This window comes from Scyliorhinus torazame, chromosome 27 (genome assembly GCF_047496885.1).
Source record: "Scyliorhinus torazame isolate Kashiwa2021f chromosome 27, sScyTor2.1, whole genome shotgun sequence".
NCBI lineage: Eukaryota > Metazoa > Chordata > Chondrichthyes > Carcharhiniformes > Scyliorhinidae > Scyliorhinus > Scyliorhinus torazame.
Window position 1 is genome coordinate 36,620,381 of NC_092733.1, and position 19,370 is coordinate 36,639,750.

The window sequence follows — 19,370 nt, forward strand, 5'->3', positions numbered from 1 at the left end:
GCGGTTTGAGTGGTGACATAATAGTGCTCTCTTCTCTCTGTCCCCTCTCCCCTCTCTCTCCCTCTGCCCCTCCCCCCATTTCCTCTCCCGTCTCCCTCTGCCCTCTTTCATCATCCCCCCCTCTCGTCGGCCCCCTCTCTCGTCGCACCCCCCTCTCTCTTCGCCCCCCCCCCTCTCTCTTCGCCCCCCCCTCTCTCTTCGCCCCCCCCCTCTCTCTTCGCCCCCCCCCTCTCTCTTCGCCCCCCCCCTCTCGTCACCCCCCCCCTCTCGTCGCCCCCCCCCTCTCGTCGCCCCCCCCCCCCTCTCGTCGCCCCCCCCCCCTCTCGTCGCCCCCCCCCCCTCTTGGCACCCCCCCCCTCTCGGCGCCCCCCCCCCTCTCGGCGCCCCCCCCCTCTCGGCGCGCCCCCCCCCTCTCGGCGCCCCCCCCCCTCTCGGCGCCCCCCCCCTCTCGGCGCCCCCCCCCTCTCGGCGCCCCCCCCCCCTCTCGGCGCCCCCCCCCCCTCTCGGCGCCCCCCCCTCTCGTCGCCCCCCCCCTCTCGTCGCCCCCCCTCTCTCGTCGCCCCCCCTCTCTCGTCGCCCCCCCCTCTCGTCGCCCCCCCCTCTCTCGTCGCCCCCCCTCTCTCGTCGCCCCCCCCCTCTCTCGTCGCCCCTCCTCTCTCTCGTCGCCCCCCTCTCTCTCGTCGCCCCCCTCTCTCTCGTCGCCCCCCTCTCTCGTCGCCCCCCTCTCTCTCGTCGCCCCCCTCTCTCTCGTCGCCCCCCTCTCTCTCGTCGCCCCCTCTCTCTCGTCGCCCCCCTCTCTCTCGTCGCCCCCCCTCTCTCTCGTCGCCCCCCCTCTCTCTCGTCGCCCCCCCCTCTCTCTCGTCGCCCCCCCCTCTCTCTCGTCGCCCCCCCCTCTCTCTCGTCGCCCCCCCCTCTCTCTCGTCGCCCCCCCCCTCTCTCGTCGCCCCCCCCCCTCTCTCGTCGCCCCCCCCTCTCTCGTCGCCCCCCCCCTCTCTCGTCGCCCCCCCCTCTCTCGTCGCCCCCCCCCCTCTCTCGTCGCCCCCCCCCTCTCTCGTCGCCCCCCCCTCTCTCTCTCTCGCGCTATCATTCTCCCCTCTCTCTCCCATTCACTCTCTCCTGTCTCTCTCTCCCCCTCTCTTCTGCCCATCTTTCACCAGAGGATGCTCACATGTAGGAGTGATGAAGGCCATGGAGGAGATTGGAATCCCGGTTGACGTTATTGGGGGAACGTCCATTGGATCATTTATTGGGGCACTGTATGCCGAGGAGCGGAGTGCAGTGAGGACGAAACAGCGAGCGAGGGAGTGGGCAAACGTGAGTCTTGCATCTGAGCCACCATGTTTTTCAATTGTGTAATTTTCATTTGTTCTCCATGCCACTCGTACTGAAGCGTCAGAAACACTTCATTGAAACAACACTGGATGTCACCAAGTGTTTAATGGCCAATGTGGACTTGGTGACGTGTAGTCACTGGCGCAGGGCTTCCCAAACTGTGGGTCGTGACCCCAGTGTGGGACACAAGATAAAACCTTGGCAGCTCTGGTGTCCCGCATGCAAGTTACCAGCTGCGAAGCTCCTTCATTCCTTATTTTATAATGGTGGGTATGGCGTATCTGACCGGTCTTTGATTCCAGCTCCAAGCACTCCAGGGTCACTGCAACTCCCACGCTCAAATTGGGGCCGCGATGGGAAAAGTCTGGGAAGTGTTGTACTATTGTCTCACCGGAGATGCAGTCATCCTAATCCCAGCTGACAGTCCGACCCCACACACCCCTCCCCAGTATTCCTCCTGCCATTTTGTTTTCCACCACCCATGTTTTTAACCTCCATCTGAAATGTTGAACAACCTATTCCAGTCCGTGCCCCTGTTTTTCGCAACCTCTGATTTTAAATAATAGCGTTTCTCCTACTTGTTGATTCAAATTTTTGCCTTTAAATCGTGTATTTATGTCCCCTTGTTCTTAACCCCATAGCTACCGGGAACAGTCCGTCTCGCTCCTTCCCGATATTAATCCCCTGCATTCTAACACAAGGAGCCTCCAATTTTCAGGTCGGCCCTTATTTGTACTCCTGAATAAGAAGAGGCATCCTCGTGAATCTGGTAATTTTTAGCTGGGAATTATATTGATTCACTCGCGACCACGGACTGTGGACGTGTTGAACAGGAAAGGGAACGGGCCCCATTTATAGGTGCAAGTGCCTGGAGTGCTATCTATAGAATTTCTGCAGTGCCGTGGAGGCCATTCGGCCCATCGAGTGTACCGACCCTCTGAAAGAGCATCCTACCTAGGCCCACTCCCTATCCCTGTAACCCCACCTAACCTGCACATATTTTGGACACTTAAGGGGTAATTTATCACGGCCAATCCACCCAACCTGCACATCTTTGGACTGTGGGAGGAAACCGGAGCACCCGGAGGAAACCCACGCACACACGGGGAGAACGTGCAAACTCCGCACAGACAGTGACCCAGCGGGGAATCGAACCCAGGTCCCTGCCGCTATGAGGCAGCAGTGCTAACCGCTGTGCTTCCCTGATAACGTCCCACCCTGGTACAGGAACTAAACAGTTCAAGATGAAGAACGCAGAAGTAAGGAAAGGAATAGTGTAATGTCAGAAATCGAGCAGGCAATTTTGCCAGATTGCCTGAGGAGGAGTAAGTACTGGTCAGGAAACTGAGGACCACTCCTCTCTTTTGACCTTGTATATCCATGAGAGGTGGCAACAGGGCCTTGATTCATCTGAAAGGTGGCATCTCTGCCAGTGTAGCGCTCCCTCAGTACTCCACTGGGAATCTTTAGAAGTTATGGGCTCAAGTTGCTGCAATGGAACTTGGGCCAGGTGAGAGGCGCCACTCGCTAAGTTTCAGCTGACACTCAATGAGGATTAGCACAAATAGCAAAAGGCCCATTAGCCTGAAATATCCCATCTTCCTCCGCCTACATTCACCAATAGGATAGTGCCCCAGCGCACTGGGTGAGGAAAGAGTTTACACGTTTTAACCAAGGGTTTCATGGATACAACTAGGAACTTTTGCACCTCCTTGTCTTCCATAGGCGATGAACTCTGTCTTCAAAACCGTGTTGGACTTGACCTACCCCATCACCTCTATGCTGTCGGGTTCGGCCTTTAACACGAGCATTGCTGATGTCTTTGAGGACAAACAAATTGAGGTAAGCTTTGAAAGGCAAAACCGCCCCCCCCCCCCCCCCCGCTCCTGGAAAGAAGCAGACGCCTCCCGTGGCCAATGTGCACTGGCATGCAAACCCTTTACAGTACAGCTCATTTGACTTGTTCCCGGTCACTGGACAGCGAGCCGAGGGAAAGTAGATGAAAATAAGCAAGATTCTGCAGGCGCTGGAACCTAGAAAACCTCAGCAGGTCTGGCAGCATCTGTCAAGATTGAAACCGGGTTAACGTGAGGAGTCCCCTGACTCTTGGTCAGAACTGAAGGGAGGGAGAATGTGTTCGAGCTGCAACAAAAAGTAGCAACTTTAAGAACAAAAGATAGATGGCGGGGGGGTTGCATTGAGGCAATACATGAGTAGGATATATTAAAAATAACGGGGTTCACTCTCTGGGTGAAGACATTTCTCCTCTCCTCAGTCCTAAAAGGTCTTTATCCTCAAACTAATCCCTCGATCTGGACTCCCCCTCCATCGGAATAAAAGTTATTTTGCATGCCAAGTGTCTATGTTCAACACCTTCCATTAGTTGACACGTTTATAGATTAGCTGGGGTTGTATTTGAAATAGTTTCCCAAAATGACGGTGCCCCTGCCGATAAGGATGTAGACGGGGCGATTACCGGATGACCGGTCAATCATAGAGAGCTGGTCAATTATCCTTCTCGGTCAGTGTGTTTCGCAGCAGACTGATGTGTAGCTGAGATCATCAGCGGGTACTACATTCAGCCCATTGTGTGTGTGCTGGGCTTGTTAGAACGAGCTATCCACTTCGCCCAAACAGTTTGCTCCCAAGAGCTTATCCCCTCCTCGTTTTTAAGTTGACGTTAAATCTGCTTTCAGCGTCCCTTTTCAGGCAGGGCATTCCAGACAGGGATTCTCCTCGCCTCCCCTCTGGGTCCATCGGCTCACTGGGGCATTAACTTTCTACTTCCATCCCCGACCAGTAGGTTCTGAACCCTCAGCTAGACCAGGATCTCGAATGTGTGACATTTGTCAGTAGAAAGCCCACTACCACAGATTTCACATATCAACTCTTCCCTTCCCTCTTTCTCCCCCCCCCCCCCCCCCCTTCTTTTACCTCTCAGGACTTGTGGATCCCATACTTCAACGTGACGACTGACATCACTGCGTCTGCCATGCGCGTGCACAAGGACGGTAAGGTCGTCTCTGTTTGCTGTGGCTCTGTCTTACCCTGTCTGCAAAATGGCTTGCGCCCCGTCACCCGAGTCCCCTGCCTCCTGCCACAAAGATGTCTGTAGTTTCTCTTCGCCCCCGTCCAGTTGTGGAGTTCGATGTTCCATCAATACGGTTTTACTGTTCTTTTTACTGCTCGCAGTTTTTTTAAATAAGGTGACCATAAAGTTGACGCATTGTCATTAAAAAATTTCAATATAATTTTGCATTTGGCAAAGGATTCCTGGCTGTCCTTGCCCTGTCCTGTCTTGAACTACATTTGCTTGCAGTCCCATAGCAACATGGCTGACTCTCAGCTAACCTCTGAAGCGGCCTAGCAGGCCATATCCTGAGAGAACTGTTTTATAAAAAAAAAAAAATTTAGAGTACCCGATTCATTTTTTTTTTCAATTTAGCGTGGCTAATCCACCTCACCCTTTTTGGGGTTGTGGGGGCGAGACCCACGCGGACACGGGGAGAATGTGCAAACTGCACACGGACAGCGACCCAGAGCCGGGATCAAACCCGGGTCCTCGGCGCCGTGAGGCAGCAGTGCTTCAATCTCAATCCCATAATTTCCGAAGATATAAAACCCTCGCCACGTTTTCACTGCCGAAGTTTACTTGTTCTTGAGATTTGCTCAGCTGACGGAGGTAGTGCAGCCTTGGCCTTGCTACTGGTGTGTTAGTAGTCTCATGCTGCGGGGGCTACGGGTGAGTCACCCTGGGAAGGGGGCACTTGTCACCAATCCCTGTTCACTCTGCAGAGCCGTGGACTTGGAAGCTGTGCAGGCCTTGTTGGCATGGTGCACCCACAGACAGTGAGGGAGGGGAGTTCCTGGATGGCGTCGGTATGGGAGAGGGAGGGGGGGTTTCTCTGTAATATTGCTGCTCTAGAGAAGAAGGACATGAGCACAGGACACTGGATGGGATTAGACACCAGGATACCTGCCAAATGGCTGCGAGTCATTCCTGTGCATTTTGTATAATGGACTCCTCGAGGATTGCCCTATTTCTGAGGTTCCTTTGCATTTGGGGGAAACAAATGTAAAGGGGGGGTGATGCGACCATCAATTCACTCGAAGACACGTGGAGAAGTAAACCGTGGTTTTAATCAGCTTAGAACTGAGCCTGCCTGTGACCGGTACAACACTGAAGGCGGCCCCGCAGGTCGGCAGCTCTTATACTTCCTGTGAAGGGGGTGGAGCCATGGGCGGAGCCTGTACATGCCCCAACATATCCCCTGTGGGTGAAGCCACACAATGACCCATAGGTAGAGCCCACAGGTTAATAACATAATACAGTGCACTGGTGAATTATCAGTAATTATACATTCACCACAAGGGGGTAAGTCACTGGACACTCCATTGAGTATTTGGCTGACTATTACCAAAGGCTCGGAGTTACCACTGAGGTAAACTTGCTGTCATCCTGCCCAACAGTTTAAATGAATGCGCAGCACGGTCGCATAGTGGTTAGCACAATCGCTTCACAGCTCCAGGGTCCCAGGATCGATTCCCGGCTTGGGTCACTGTCTGTGCGGAGTCTGCACGTTCTCCCCGTGTGTGCGTGGGTTTCCTCCGGGTGCTCCGGTTTCCTCCCACAGTCCAAAGATGTGCAAGTTAGGTGGATTGGCCATGCTAAATTGCCCCTTAGTGTCCAAAAAGGTTGGGTGGGGTTACGGGGATAGGGTGGAGGTGTAGGGTGCTCTTTCCAAGGGCCGGTGCAGATTTGATGGGCCAAATGGCCTCCTGAACTGTAAATTCGGTGATTCTATAAACCGGCAGCAGTGTTGGCAAAATATGAAGTAGATTTAAGATATTGAGCCTGTACCTCAAAGGCCATTACCTGTGGATTACTCCAGAAGTTCTCCCCAATGTCCATCGCAGATTACAATTGATATGTCACCAATTTCTATCCTTTAAAAAATTTATTTCAGGGGATGTGAGCATCGCTGGCTCGGCCAGTAATTATTGCCCTTCCCCAATTGCCCTTGAATTGAGGAGTTGCTCGGCCATTTCAAGGGACTATTAAGAGTCAACCACATTGCTGTGGGTCTGGAGTCACATGTAGGCCAGACCGGGTAAGGACGGCAGATTTCCTTCCCTAAAGGACATTAGTGAACCAGACGGGGTTTGACAACAATCAGCAATGGTTTCATGGTCACCATTAGACTCTTAATTCCACATTTTTATTGAGTTCACATTTCACCACCCTCCCTGGTGGGGATTTGAACCCAGTACCCCCGAGACTCTGGATGACTATTCCAGTGGCAGTGCCTCTGTCCACCGCCTCCCCGTATCCGACCACAGTTCAGTTTCATGGCCCTTTGGGTAAGACACCTTGGTAGAGGCACGGTAATCGGGATGGGGCTTGCACTGTAAATCTGTATTTGCTTTTGATGTATCTGCACCAAAAAAAAACATTTTAGAATGCTGTAGCTTTTGATCTTTATAACCATTAAGTTACTAAATCCACTCTTTCCAGCCATACGGCCTTGTAACTGTGGCAAAAAAATCCTTTACAAAGTGATCCTGCTGGTGTTGTTATGTCACGGTAAGAGAGCAGGGTTGTTGGCTAGTGGGTTGCAAATCGAACCCTGAAAATTAATTACTTTGCAGTGAAAATTCTGAGAGATTAAATATGCTTTGCAAAGGCACCGAGCCCAGACGGACTTTGTTCCAACAATGCACTGGAATGGTGTGGGCCAGGGTGGTGGGGGCTGTTGCAGGGAGGCACAGGGATGTGGCAGGTGGAGGAATAGAGGAGATGTGGCAACAGGGCAGGCCCAGGAACGGCACGCGTGCGGGGGCAAGCCCAGGAACGGCACGCGTGCGGGGGCAGGCCCAAGAATGGCACGCGTGTGGGGGCAGGCCCAGGAACTGCACGCGTGTGGGCCCAGGCAGGCCCAGGAACGGCACGTGTGTGGGGGCAGGCCCAGGAACGGCACGCGTGTGGGGGCAGGCCCAGGAACTGCACGCGTGTGGGCCCAGGCAGGCCCAGGAACGGCACGCGTGTGGGGGCAGGCCCAGGAACTGCACGCGTGTGGGCCCAGGCAGGCCCAGGAACGGCACGCGTGCGGGGGCAGGCCCAAGAACGGCACGCGTGTGGGGGCAGGCCCAGGAACTGCACGCGTGTGGGCCCAGGCAGGCCCAGGAACGGCACGTGTGTGGGGGCAGGCCCAGGAACGGCACGCGTGTGGGGGCAGGCTGCGGCAATGTTGAAGCTTGTTTGAAGAAAATTGGAGAAAATCCAAATTGTAAAAATAAAAATTATAAAAATGTTATAAAAATACTTCCGAATCTGTTGAAATGCTCCGCATCTCGCAGTGGATAGCTGCTTTGAGAATGACCAGTGTATGGGTGACATTGCCAACAGTAGCAGGATCGCTTGTTTATTATCAAGAGCTTTGCATGATCATTGTTATCCTTAAAGTGGAACACTTCAGTTTATTACCTTTTATATTTGTTTGTTTTTCCAATATTTGCTCTTCCGACGAAAGTGAATTATCTTTATCTCTAACTGGTCTGAAAGAAGTGGAAGCCCTGTAGTTATTTAAAGGGCATCTTGTGACAGGGTAATTAATGTGTGATAGGATGAGCCAGGTGGGCTGAATGTGCGCCTAGCCCTGCTTTGCACTGCGTGAGAATTGGCTGCAGACCCCTGGTTATGTATCTGCTGCAGTGGGCCACCATAACAGTTTTTAATGCGACGTAAGCACTGTCAATTGGTGTGGTAGCCTCCATATTGAAGGCCAGCCCCTGATGTGAGGGAATACCAGTGCCCCGTATTGAGAACCTTGCTGCCCACAACGTACAGAGGTTCCATGGCTCCCTTTGTTTGACAGAGGAAACTGCCCTCCTCTCTACAACCTCCGGTTCCCGCAGATGCTGGAATCTGAAACCAAAGGGAAAATGCTGGAAAATCTCAGCAGGTCTGGCAGCCTCTGTCGGGAGAGAAAAGAGCCAACGTTTCGAGTCCAGGTGACCCTCTTCTCAAAGCTAGAAGCCCACTGCTTGCAGCCAATCCCTGCACTTGGCTGAACCAAGAGAGAGACACCAGCTGAGCTTTTTGATCTCGTGGCCGTAAAACGCTTATTTAATTTGGGGATGTGTGATGCTGATTTAATTTTAAAATCTCGATTTTGAAAGGGAAATCTTTTCCGGGTGATTTAAAATTGCATTATTGTCTGCCTCAGGAGTTAGGTTCTGAAGTTAAAGGAATATTACTCGGTGTTCCTCTTTATTGATGATGTGGAGTGGGGATTTGTTCTGTCAGTAACTTCCATTTATTGAACTGAAGCAGATGGAGCCTTAACAGCACAAAAAAAAACATTTGGTTTTCTTCAAATTGGAATTTGTTTTTCCAAAACCTGGATTTTGCGGAGGATCTGATGCCTCCGACCTTTTTGTTAAAACTCCCATCTGATTCTGTCACCGATAGTGAGCTGCACTGCGACATTGCCATCCACAACTCCTTGTTCTGCCCTTGAGAGTGGAGGTTGTACTGTGGTGTGTAACGCTCGTTTGTGTCCTTCCTCCTTTTCCCCCCCACCGCTGTCTCTTCTTCCACCCCCCCACCCACCCACCTCTCCTGCCTTGTTGTGGTGGTATTGCTTCATAACCTTGTCAAAATCATCACCCAATTCGTAACCGCCTGTATTAACCCCAAGTTAATCCACGGCTAACTTTTCACCCAGCATTTGGACTCTCTCTCTCTCTCTCTCTCTATCGCCTCTTTTCCCCCGGTACTTTCCTCGTGTGCCAGGTTTAACCTCTTCGGTTGGCACTTTCCTCCCCCACAGCGCCACCGTGCTGCTCGCAAAGTGAAAACTTCCCGTCACAGAACGGAATGAAGAGTGCTTCATGGTGGGCGATCTGGATGTACGCCGATGCCGTGCTGCTAATGCAGAGACACGAGTCACAGTGGCGGTCCCACGCCGACCGGCCAGGGAATCTGACGTCAACGCACTGACTGTTCTGCGGCAGGGTAGCACAGTGGCTAGCGCTGTTGCTTCGCAACTCCAGGGTCCCAGGTTCAATTCCCGGCTTGGGTCACCGTGCGGAGTCTGCACGTTCTCCCCGTGTCTGCGTGGGTTTGCTCCCACAAGTCCCAGAAGACGTGCTTGTCAGGTAATTTGGACATTCTGAATTCTCCCTCTTGTGTACCCGAATGTGGCGACTAGGGGCTTTTCACAGTAACTTCATTGCAGTGTTGATGTAAGCCTACATGTGACAATAAATATTATTAAATTAAAAAAGAGGAGCGGAGGATGGCATGAGCGCAGAGCAGAGTGCGTGGGGAGGGGGGGGAGCACCCGGCTGAGCACCCGCTGTGGGAAGATCAGGAGGAGGGTAGTCCTGGTTCTACACGACACGGGCAGCACTTTGGAAGTACATAAGCTTACTGCAGTGGAGACAAAGGACAAAGACACCCTCAAAGCGCTGCAGTGTGCAGCCTACTAATTACCAGCTCGAAACGAAGGCAACAGCACCATTGTAGATTGGTCAGTGGCATTCCTGTTGTTGGTGACTCTGTGAATACGGAAGATCCCAAGTTTGGAAAAGCTCGCCATTTCCAAATCATCTCCATGGAGCATCCATTGCACCTTCTAATGAGTGCCACACGGTGACTTGACTTCTGGTGTAGGATCTGGCGTCACGTGCATCCATTTTGACCCCGCCTGCACTGAGGGGGTGCTGTGCTGTCGGGGTGTGCTTTATTTTGGGTGCGTTATTAAATCAAGGACCCATCTGTCCCTCAGCTGGGCGCAGACGTTCTCCTGGTGTACTGACCAGTAAACCATCACCAAATCAGACAATCTGCATATCTATCTCATTGCCACCTGCGGGATCTTGCTCAACACCAATTATCAGCTGCATTTCCTTGCACTACAGCAGTGCTTAAATGGTGCAGATTGCCCAGAGGATGTAAACGATGTTCTTTCTTGGCAGTGCATTCTGTATTACTTACTTTGCCTACCCAGGGACATTCAGCTCTCCCCAAGTGAGGAAAAACACGTCAAACGTAATTCATTGGCTGTGAAGTGCTTTCAGGCCCCCTGAGGGGGCAAGTGGTACACCAGTGCCATCCGTGCTGGTAAGCTGTTTGAGACCACTTTCATTCTCCACGTTGGTCACTTTGTACAAGGAGGGGAAAAGAAAGTCTGTTCCATATTATTCTGGCGCCCCCAGCGTGATAATGCATCTTCCTACGACAGGCAGAAGCCCTGAGGAATAAACTTTGTGGAGTTAAACAATTCAGCAATCTCCTCTGAGCTTTGAAAGCAGTCAAGCGGGGATTCCAAGAGTGGAAGAAATGGGTGCAGGAGTATGCCATTCGGCCCCTCAAGCCTGCTCCGCCATTCAACTGGACCATTGCTGACCTCCGACCTCTGTGCCATTTGCCCCGCACTTTCCCCATGCTGTCATTTCCGTCTACAAATCGATTGATCTCAGTCCTGAGCATGCTCAATGACTGAGCCTCCACCACCCTCAAGAATCATCAACACCCGAGTGAAGAAATCCCTCCTCATCTCAGCCCTAAATGGTCTATCCCTTATTCTTACCCCCCCCCCCCCCCCCCCAAACACACACACACACACACACACACACACACACACACACACACACACTGTCCAAGCAGTCCTGGTATTATCGGACCTCCAAGTGGTCTCGGTGACAATTTCCATACTTTTACACACAACTTCATCAAAAGTAATAATCTTTATTAGTGTCATAAGTAGGCTTACATTAACACTGCAATGAAGTTACTGTGAAAATCCCCTAGTCGCCACACTCCGACGCCTGTTCGGGTACACTGAGGGAGAATTCAGAATGTCCACTTCACTTAAGCACGTCTTTCGGGGCTTGTGGGAGGAAACCGGGAATTGAACCTGGGTCCCTGGTGCTGTGAAGCAACAGTGCTAACCACTGTGCTGCCGTACCGCCCAATAATTCAGTTATATGCAATCAGGAAACACTCCCGGATATACTGCTTGCTGCACCTCTGTTGCTTGATTTTCCACTGGCTGTTCAACTACAGTAGGTTGTCTCCGAGCTGTGATCCAGCGATATCATTCCCCAGGATAGATTGTATCTCTGGCAATGGTATTTTTTCTATTATTCTTACTACCACTCACTGCTTTTCATTGGATTCCAACCTTACCTTATATAGTGGCACTCTACTACACTCACCACCAATCCCACATATTGCCACCTTTTCCAACAATGTGCCTTCCAAACCACATATCTCTTTATCTCTGACCATTAAAGACTTGCTCCTGTATCTCGTAAGATTTTAATCTCCTTATCTACTCCATCCTGTACACATGAGTAAACTTTGCCCTCACAAATAAAATCCTTAAAAAGTTCTGATATCTACTTATCCACCAGGCTCTGAACAGTTTGTAAACTCTGTGGCACCTCTTCCACTGGGACAGTGGTTTTTCTTCCCACTGGCTTATCCTGTTTTGCCCAGTCTGTCTTCCCAGCATTTTCCGTAAGCCACCAATACTGCGACTTCACATGCCCAGCTTTATAACAATGAAAACACTTGAGTTTTCTTGTCTCTGTACCACTACCATTGGTTTCCTTTTTACTCTGAGGTACACTTTCCTTAACATCACCACCTACACTTCCTCTGCATGGACCCCAGTGAACTTCTCATGTCCCAGTTTCTATCCTTCGCAGATTGAAGTTGATGTCAGACACTAAACTTCGCTTTATGAACCAATTCAAAATAGTCAGCCATCTCTGCATCCTGTCTAGCTGTTTTAACTCTCTGCTCTTCCACATAAATTCTCACTACTGCTGGAAGCGAGTCTTTAAATTCCTCTAAAATAATTATCTCCTGAAGCGCCTCATAGTTTGGTTTATTTTTAGTGTTCCTGTCCACCTATCAAAATTGGCATGTTTAATTCTTTCGAATTCCAAATAGGTCTGACACGGTTCTTTTCTTAGATTTCTAAACTTCTGTCTGTCGGTTTCTGGCGCTAGTTCGTAGATACTTAATATGGCTTTCTTCACCACATCATATTCCCCAGATACCTCCTCTGATAGTGAGGCAAGCACATCACGAGCTCTACCTCCACACTTTGCTTGAACTAACCCACCCAATTCAAATGTTTAGCTACTTTCTCAAAGGATATGTAGTACGTTTTGACATTGTTCTCATTGAATCTTGGCAATGCTTACATATGTTTAAACATGTCCCTACTGAACCTTTGACTTAGAGGATATTCCTTCTTCCCCTAAAACTTCCTCAGCTGCTGCCTTTGCCTCTAACACTTTACGTTGTTGCTCTCCTTGCAGGGCTAGTTTCCAAAGTTCAAATTCTCTCTCTCTTTCCTTTGCTTCTGCCATGGCCAATCTTTCTCTTCCACTCTTCCTTTGCTAATCGTTCCCTTTCCATTTCAATTTCAATTTTATTCCCTTCCCTTTGAAAACCCTCTCTTTTTCTTTGGCTTCATTTGTCATCTCCATTTCCCTCCGTTTTTGCTGCATTTCCAATTCTGTCATTTTATTTTCTTCTCATGTACTGAATGATCTGCTGATCTGCTCGCAGAAAAATACTTTTCACTGGACCTCGGTACACGTGACAAACAAAATGCAAACAAATCTTTCATTTTTAATTGGACTCCAGCTCATTCTAATGGGTTAGATTGTGTCACTGGTAAGTTTAAATATTGAGCCAGGGTTTGTATTATCTCTGCCTTCTTTGCCCCTTTTAGCAGGGCTAACTGAAGTTTCTCTGCCAAACTCAACAGCTTTGCTTTCGATTCCCCTTGTAAATGTAAATGTTCCCGAATAATTTCCTCCACTCCCCACGATATCTTTTGCAATTAATGAAATGAAATGAAAATCGCTTATTGTCACGAGTAGGCTTCAAATGAAGTTACTGTGAAAAGCCCCTAGTCGCCACATTCCGGCGCCTGTTCGGCAGTTATAAGGGCCATTTCCAATCACTCCCTATTCAATATTTCAAATTCGGAAAGAATGCAATCGACCCACACACATTCACTGTCTTTAAATTCAATAACCCCATCCAAACAAGGAATTATACATAAGAATCACGGCCACGCACCCCCAATTTGGCACGGATGCCTGGTCAGCTCTCGATGGTGGCTAAGAGACTGGACCAGAGCATAACTTAAGTTTTAAGGGGGTGCCGAAAGATCAATTAGTTCCAGGAGTGATAATAAAAGGGCTTGGTTATTTTATAAACAATCTTTATTAAAACAAAAGAAAACAATGTTTAAACTTTTACTTCACCTCTAACATTGACATATTACATGCAGTTTCTTAACCTTAACACACAGGTTCCCACTAAACCACATTGTAAATGAACATACCGCTCTCATTCCACTTACACAGTCAGACAAGGGCAATACTTGCATTTACAAAGCAATTTTCCTTCTGGTAGGAACATTCGTTCTGAGCCTTTTTTCCAAAGCCTACCTAGGTGGCAACTTCCATGAGCTCTGGTTGATTTCCACAGCCTTCTCCTGTAGGATTCTTTTCTCACTCTTTCGCTCAATCTCGCCCTCGCTCTTTCTCTCTCTCGCACTTGCACTCGCTCTCTCTTGCACTCGCTCTCTCTTGCACTCGCGCACACGCTCTCCCTTGCGCACACGCTCTCCCTCGCGCACACGCTCTCCCTCGCGCACTCGCTCTCCCTCGCGCACTCGCTCTCCCTCGCGCACTCGCTCTCCCTCGCGCGCTCGCTCTCCCTCGCGCACTCGCCCTCCCTCGCGCACTCGCCCTCCCTCGCGCACTCGCCCTCCCTCGCGCACTCGCCCTCCCTCGCGCACTCGCCCTCCCTCGCGCACTCGCCCTCCCTCGCGCACTCGCCCTCCCTCGCGCACTCGCCCTCCCTCGCGCACTCGCCCTCCCTCGCGCACTCGCCCTCCCTCGCGCGATCTCTCCCTCGCGCGATCTCCCTCCCTCGCGCACACGCTCTCCCTCGCGCACACGCCCTCCCTCGCGCACTCGCCCTCCCCCGCGCGATCGCCCTCCCCCGCGCGATCGCCCTCCCCCGTGCGATCGTTTATCGGAGTGGCTGCTCCTGTTTAACTGACGCTGTCTGAACCCTTTCTGGCGATCACCCAGCAGCCTTGTACCACTATACCACAGCCGCACTGCCCTTTGTCCAGATGGGTGCTGGCTGAACTGGGGGCATCAGCCCTCTGCCAAAAAGGACATGCCCCCCCCCACCCAGGAGACAGCGTACCACCACCACTCCATCTCGTGATGGGAGGCCAGCACTGATCTCAGTTGCATCACACGAACACATCGCATTTGGACGTGCTGAGCCAAGAATTGGAGCAGTGGGAAAGGTCACTTGAGTGTGAATTGGTCACGGATAGAGAGGATGGGCAGGCACTCTTTCCCAGGGTGGGGAGGGGTCAGTCACCAGGGGGCATAGGTTTAAGGTCCGTGGGGCAAAGTTTAGAGGAGATGTGCGAGGCAGGTTTTTTACACAGAGGGTGGTGAGTGTCTGGAACGCGTTGCCAGGGGAGGCTGTGGAAGCAGATACATTGACGCCGTTCAAAAGGCATCTTGACAGATACACGGATAGGATGGGTATAGACGGATACGGCACAAGGAAGTGCTGAGGGTTTTGGCCAAGCTTGGTCTCATGGCCGGTACAGGCTTGGAGGGCCGAAAGGCCTGTTCCTGGGCTGTATTGTTATTTGTTCTTGAATTGTGTACACAACTGCACGAGTTAGTTGGAGGCTTTCAGTTTGACTGTGTTGGGGGTGCATGGATTTTGTTAAAGACATTTATTGAACGATCTGCATCTTCCAAACTGTTCCATTCGATCAGTTGCACATCCTTCAAACCGCTCTTTGAGCGAGCCAGGAAAAGCTTTGCCCCTCAGCCTTTGAGGCAGAGCAACTCGACCCAAGCAGAGAGACAGAAGCTAATGGTGCGAACCGCGTCAGGAAAACGATCACTGCCCCACCTCGGAACTGCATTCAATGGGAGGCAACAGTACTTGGCCCTGTAAGCAGCCCCTGTGCCATTTAATTGGGGAGAGCTACAGGCTGCAATGGCGACGCTGAATATTGCACAGGACACTGGTCAGAAAGTGAGCTGAACCTTCATATGTCTCTCATCGGCCAATTGACATGAAGACGGAAATCATTCCTATAATTATTGCAGCCTTAAAGTAAGTTAATATTGAAACCCGGAATGGTGCTCATTCAACGAGATCGGGTTTTCCCGAGATATGTGGACATTAATTGCATTTATATGACGCCTATGATATCCCAAATCACTCCAATGTTGAAATGTGGGGTAAACACAATATCCGTGTGCTCTGCAAGGTCCCCCAAAGAGCAATCCGGTAACCAGCAGCCTCCTCTCCCGACTGTTGCGTGATTGTGGCCAAATAACATCTCCAATCTAGGGGCTGGTTTAGCACACTGGGCTAAATCGCTGGCTTTGAAAGCAGGCCAGCAGCACGGTTCAATTCCCGTACCAGCCTCCCCGAACAGGCGCCGGAATGTGGCGGCTAGGGGCTTTTCACAGTAACTTCATTTGAAGCCTACTTGTGACGATAAGCGAATTCTTCTTCTTCTCCAATCCAGACGTGAATGAAACATCCAAAACAGCTCACCAGAGCGAGCATTGGGGGGGGGGGGGCTCTTTGGGCAATGACCAAAAGAAAGGTTCGGGGTCGGCGATCAAACCAAAGGACCATGTGGATTTCCGAGGAGGCTTTCTCAGGCCGAGGGGAAATCTTTACGGAGCTAAGCTCTGCCAAGTCCTGAGGATGAGGCAGAGGGAAGGAGTGGAAGTGTGAGCTGGCGGGTAGAGCTCGAGATGTGGGTCGAGTTCGTCTGGAGGGTGACTAAGGAAGGGCTTCCAAACAAGTTGCGTGCAAATATCTTTTCTTTTAAAAGACCCAGACATGTGGATAAAGTTGCAAGTGAGTTCCCGGAGCTCGAGTGCAGGAGCAAAGAGCTGATAGTCATGGAGTTTTGCAGCACAAAGAAAAAGAGGCCCTTCGGCCCATCGTCCGTGCACTGGCCATCAGGCTTTTCTAATCCCATCGATCCCAATGCTGAACCTCCATGTGTGACATTACATTATCGTACACGAGGTAGTCTCTTTCGGAAGGATGTGGAGATGGGTACAGGAGAGATTTAAGAACTATACAACCACAAAGGTTTGCAAACAGAACAGGTTCATTTTTTGTTTGTGTTGCAAGCAATATGTGTTGAAGGAGCGGAGGCGGGGGGGGGGGGAAGGAGCAGAGGTTTGAGACGAGTGTGCACTATATATTTTTTTAAAACCTGTGCCCCCAGCCCCCCCCCTCCACACAATTGGTCAATAACTCGCAGGATTTTATTTTGCAGGGAGATTTAAGGATAATCTCGATGAAGTGGCCACGTCATTGATCAAAATCATCCCAACACAACCACCAGGAGATTGTGGGATGGTGGGGGGGGAGGGTATCCTCTGTTTTCAGTCTCCCACCCCCCCCCCACCATCTCCTTTTTAGTTCCTTGGCATCAGTTGTGTCTGCTTCCTCCTGTAATTGGTGCTGATCTTTCCCGTCTCCCCGCAACACATCACACTTGGCTGCATGTCTCCAGTAGAAATTCAGTTGACCTTTTTCCCCCCCCCCCCCCTGCCCAAACCACCATTATTTTCCACTGCTGCTTTCTCATTTGCTGCCTGCAGATCTGTCTAATCGGTGTTTCACTTAACCATGTTAGCCACTTCACTGAATCAATAACCTCTCCGGATTGTCGGACTGTTTAGCAGGGGGAACTTTCCGACCGCACTGTTGCTGTTCTGACTCTTCAGGGAGCAGTCCCATTTGTTCTCGATGCTGCGATCATGCTTCTCCTCTGTGACCCTGTGTTCCTTGTAACTCCTCTTCCCAAACCTCCCCCCCGCACCCCCCCCCCCCTCCCCTCCCCTCCCCTCCCCCCTTGCTGTCCGTACTCTTACTCTTCATCTTCATTCAGCAGGCAGTATCTGGCGTTACGTCAGAGCAAGTGCATCTTACGTGCCTTATTTGCCTCCTCTCTGTGACCCCAAGGACGGGCATTTGCTTGTGGATGGCTGCTATGTTAACAATGTCCCAGGTCAGCACTACAATCGCTTCCTATCTACACTGGCCAGGCGGGGGACATTGGACTCTTGGGGCTCGGAAGGAAATTGAGCATTTGCGTGTTCGAAATCCCTCGTAACACCATTGACATTGAATATCCGGCTGTGTTATAGCCGTGGGCAAAGTAAAGATTAAACACTGGGGAAACCAGCATTGGTAAATATTTCGACACTTCATGGCCATTAGGTCTTAAACAGTTACGGCATGGGCAATTGGCTGAAAATGTATTCTATGTCAAGAAATTGAATCTTTAGTTCTGCTTTCTTTCCTTCTGAACCAAGTCTTTTCTATGAAGGTTTATTGCTCTCCAGTCCAGGAACAGGCCGGAGTTGGGATAAGTCTTGTGTGTGGAACCACATTGGCAGCTGTGCTGTCAAACTCAAAATCTGCACAGCGTCATGGGGGGGGGGGGGGTCACATGGGTGGGCACAGGGGCTCATTGGCCCAGGACACGATGATGGGTTCGGTCATTGGCCCACTCTCCAGGTAACTCTTTTGGCTTGCTCTCATTGATGAGGACGGCGTACTATGACCAAATTCTCAATTGGCAAACAGTAGCATCCTGTCAGACTGGGAGCAGTTCTGAAAATGATGCCTCCTCAGCATTCAGAGAGCCACTCGTAAACCGCACTGGCAAACACTTGATACAGTGGAATCCAATCCTGTGCCCTGGGCGTGAGTGAGGGCAGATTTTTTTCATTCATGGTATGTCGGTGTCGCTGGCTGGGCTATCATTTATTGCGTATCCCTCGTAGATCTTGAGTGACTTGCGAGACCTTTTCAGAGGGCATTTAAGAGTCAACATGTAGGCCAGACCGTGTAAGGACGGCAGATTTCCTTCCCTGAAGGACATGAGTGAACCAGACGGTGTTTTACCAAAATGGTCTTGGGGGTCATCATTAGTTGTTTTTTTTGTAATTCTAAGGGGTGGCGCAGTGGTTAGCACTGCTGCCTTACGGCGCTGAGGACCCGGGTTCGATCCTGGGTCACTGTCCGTGTGGAGTTTGCACATTCTCTCCCTGTTTGCGTGGGTCTCACCCCAACAATCCAAAGATGTGCAGGTTAGGTGGGTCGGCCACTCTAAATCATTTGGGGAAAAAAAAAAGAATTGGGTACTCTAAATTTTAAAAAAAAAAAAAAAGATTTTTAATTCTAGATTATTTTTTAAATTGAATTCAAATCTCACCAACTGCTCTGGTGGGATTTGAACCCGGGTCCCCAGAGCATTACTCTCGGTCTCTGGGTTCCGAGCCCAGCGACAATACTAGTTTTGGGAGCTTGGACAAAGTGGCAGGTTTGAAACAGCATCTTGATGGAGGAGGGGGAGGCCGAGTGGTTTCGGGAGATTATTCCAGAGCTTCGGCAGCTAATAGTGGGGTAGGCGCAAGAGATATCCAGAGATGTGCAGGTTAGGTGGGTTGGCCACGCTAAATTGCGCCTTCATGTCCAGAGATGTGTAGGTTAGGTGGGGGGGTCACGGGGAAAGAGCAGGGGAGTGGGCTGTACAGAATCGATGGGCTGAGTGGGCCCCTTCTGCGTTGCAGGCATTCTATGTTTCTAAAAGACCAGAATTTTGCAAGCTTGGGAGGGCAGGAGGAAGTTACAGAGATAGAAGAAAGATTTTGTAAGAAGGCCATGTGTGTAAATGTTAATTTGTCGATGGGATATCAGTTGCAGTAAGCGTTTCGATTAGTATTTGCAATGGCAGGTATGTGGATTCCACTGTAATTGAGCACTAAGTGAGTTGATTGTTATAAAGTACAAAGGAGCAATTACCAGCCGAGTTGGGTTCAAAACAATCCCCTTCTCCCCTGCAGAAGGTGGGATGCAGCAGACTTTGTGCTGCGGTGTATGTGCTGCTGTGCAGATTTCCATAGGCCTG

General features: G+C 50.8%; 2 protein-coding genes across 2 annotated transcripts in view; one reads left to right on the forward strand and one right to left on the reverse strand.

Moving 5' to 3' along the window:
• The window catches only part of LOC140403402 (uncharacterized), a 960,939-nt gene that overhangs the window by 673,514 nt on the left and 268,055 nt on the right, over positions 1 to 19,370 (reverse strand). The gene's annotated exons all lie outside the window — the stretch shown is intronic.
• Positions 1 to 19,370, forward strand: part of LOC140403208 (patatin-like phospholipase domain-containing protein 6) — a 198,380-nt gene that overhangs the window by 139,716 nt on the left and 39,294 nt on the right. The window contains exons 27-30 of the mRNA XM_072490961.1: positions 1,158 to 1,314; positions 3,058 to 3,174; positions 4,274 to 4,343; positions 17,346 to 17,462. Coding sequence (XP_072347062.1) covers positions 1,158 to 1,314; positions 3,058 to 3,174; positions 4,274 to 4,343; positions 17,346 to 17,462 — 461 coding nt within the window. The remainder of the gene's footprint in view (positions 1 to 1,157; positions 1,315 to 3,057; positions 3,175 to 4,273; positions 4,344 to 17,345; positions 17,463 to 19,370) is intronic.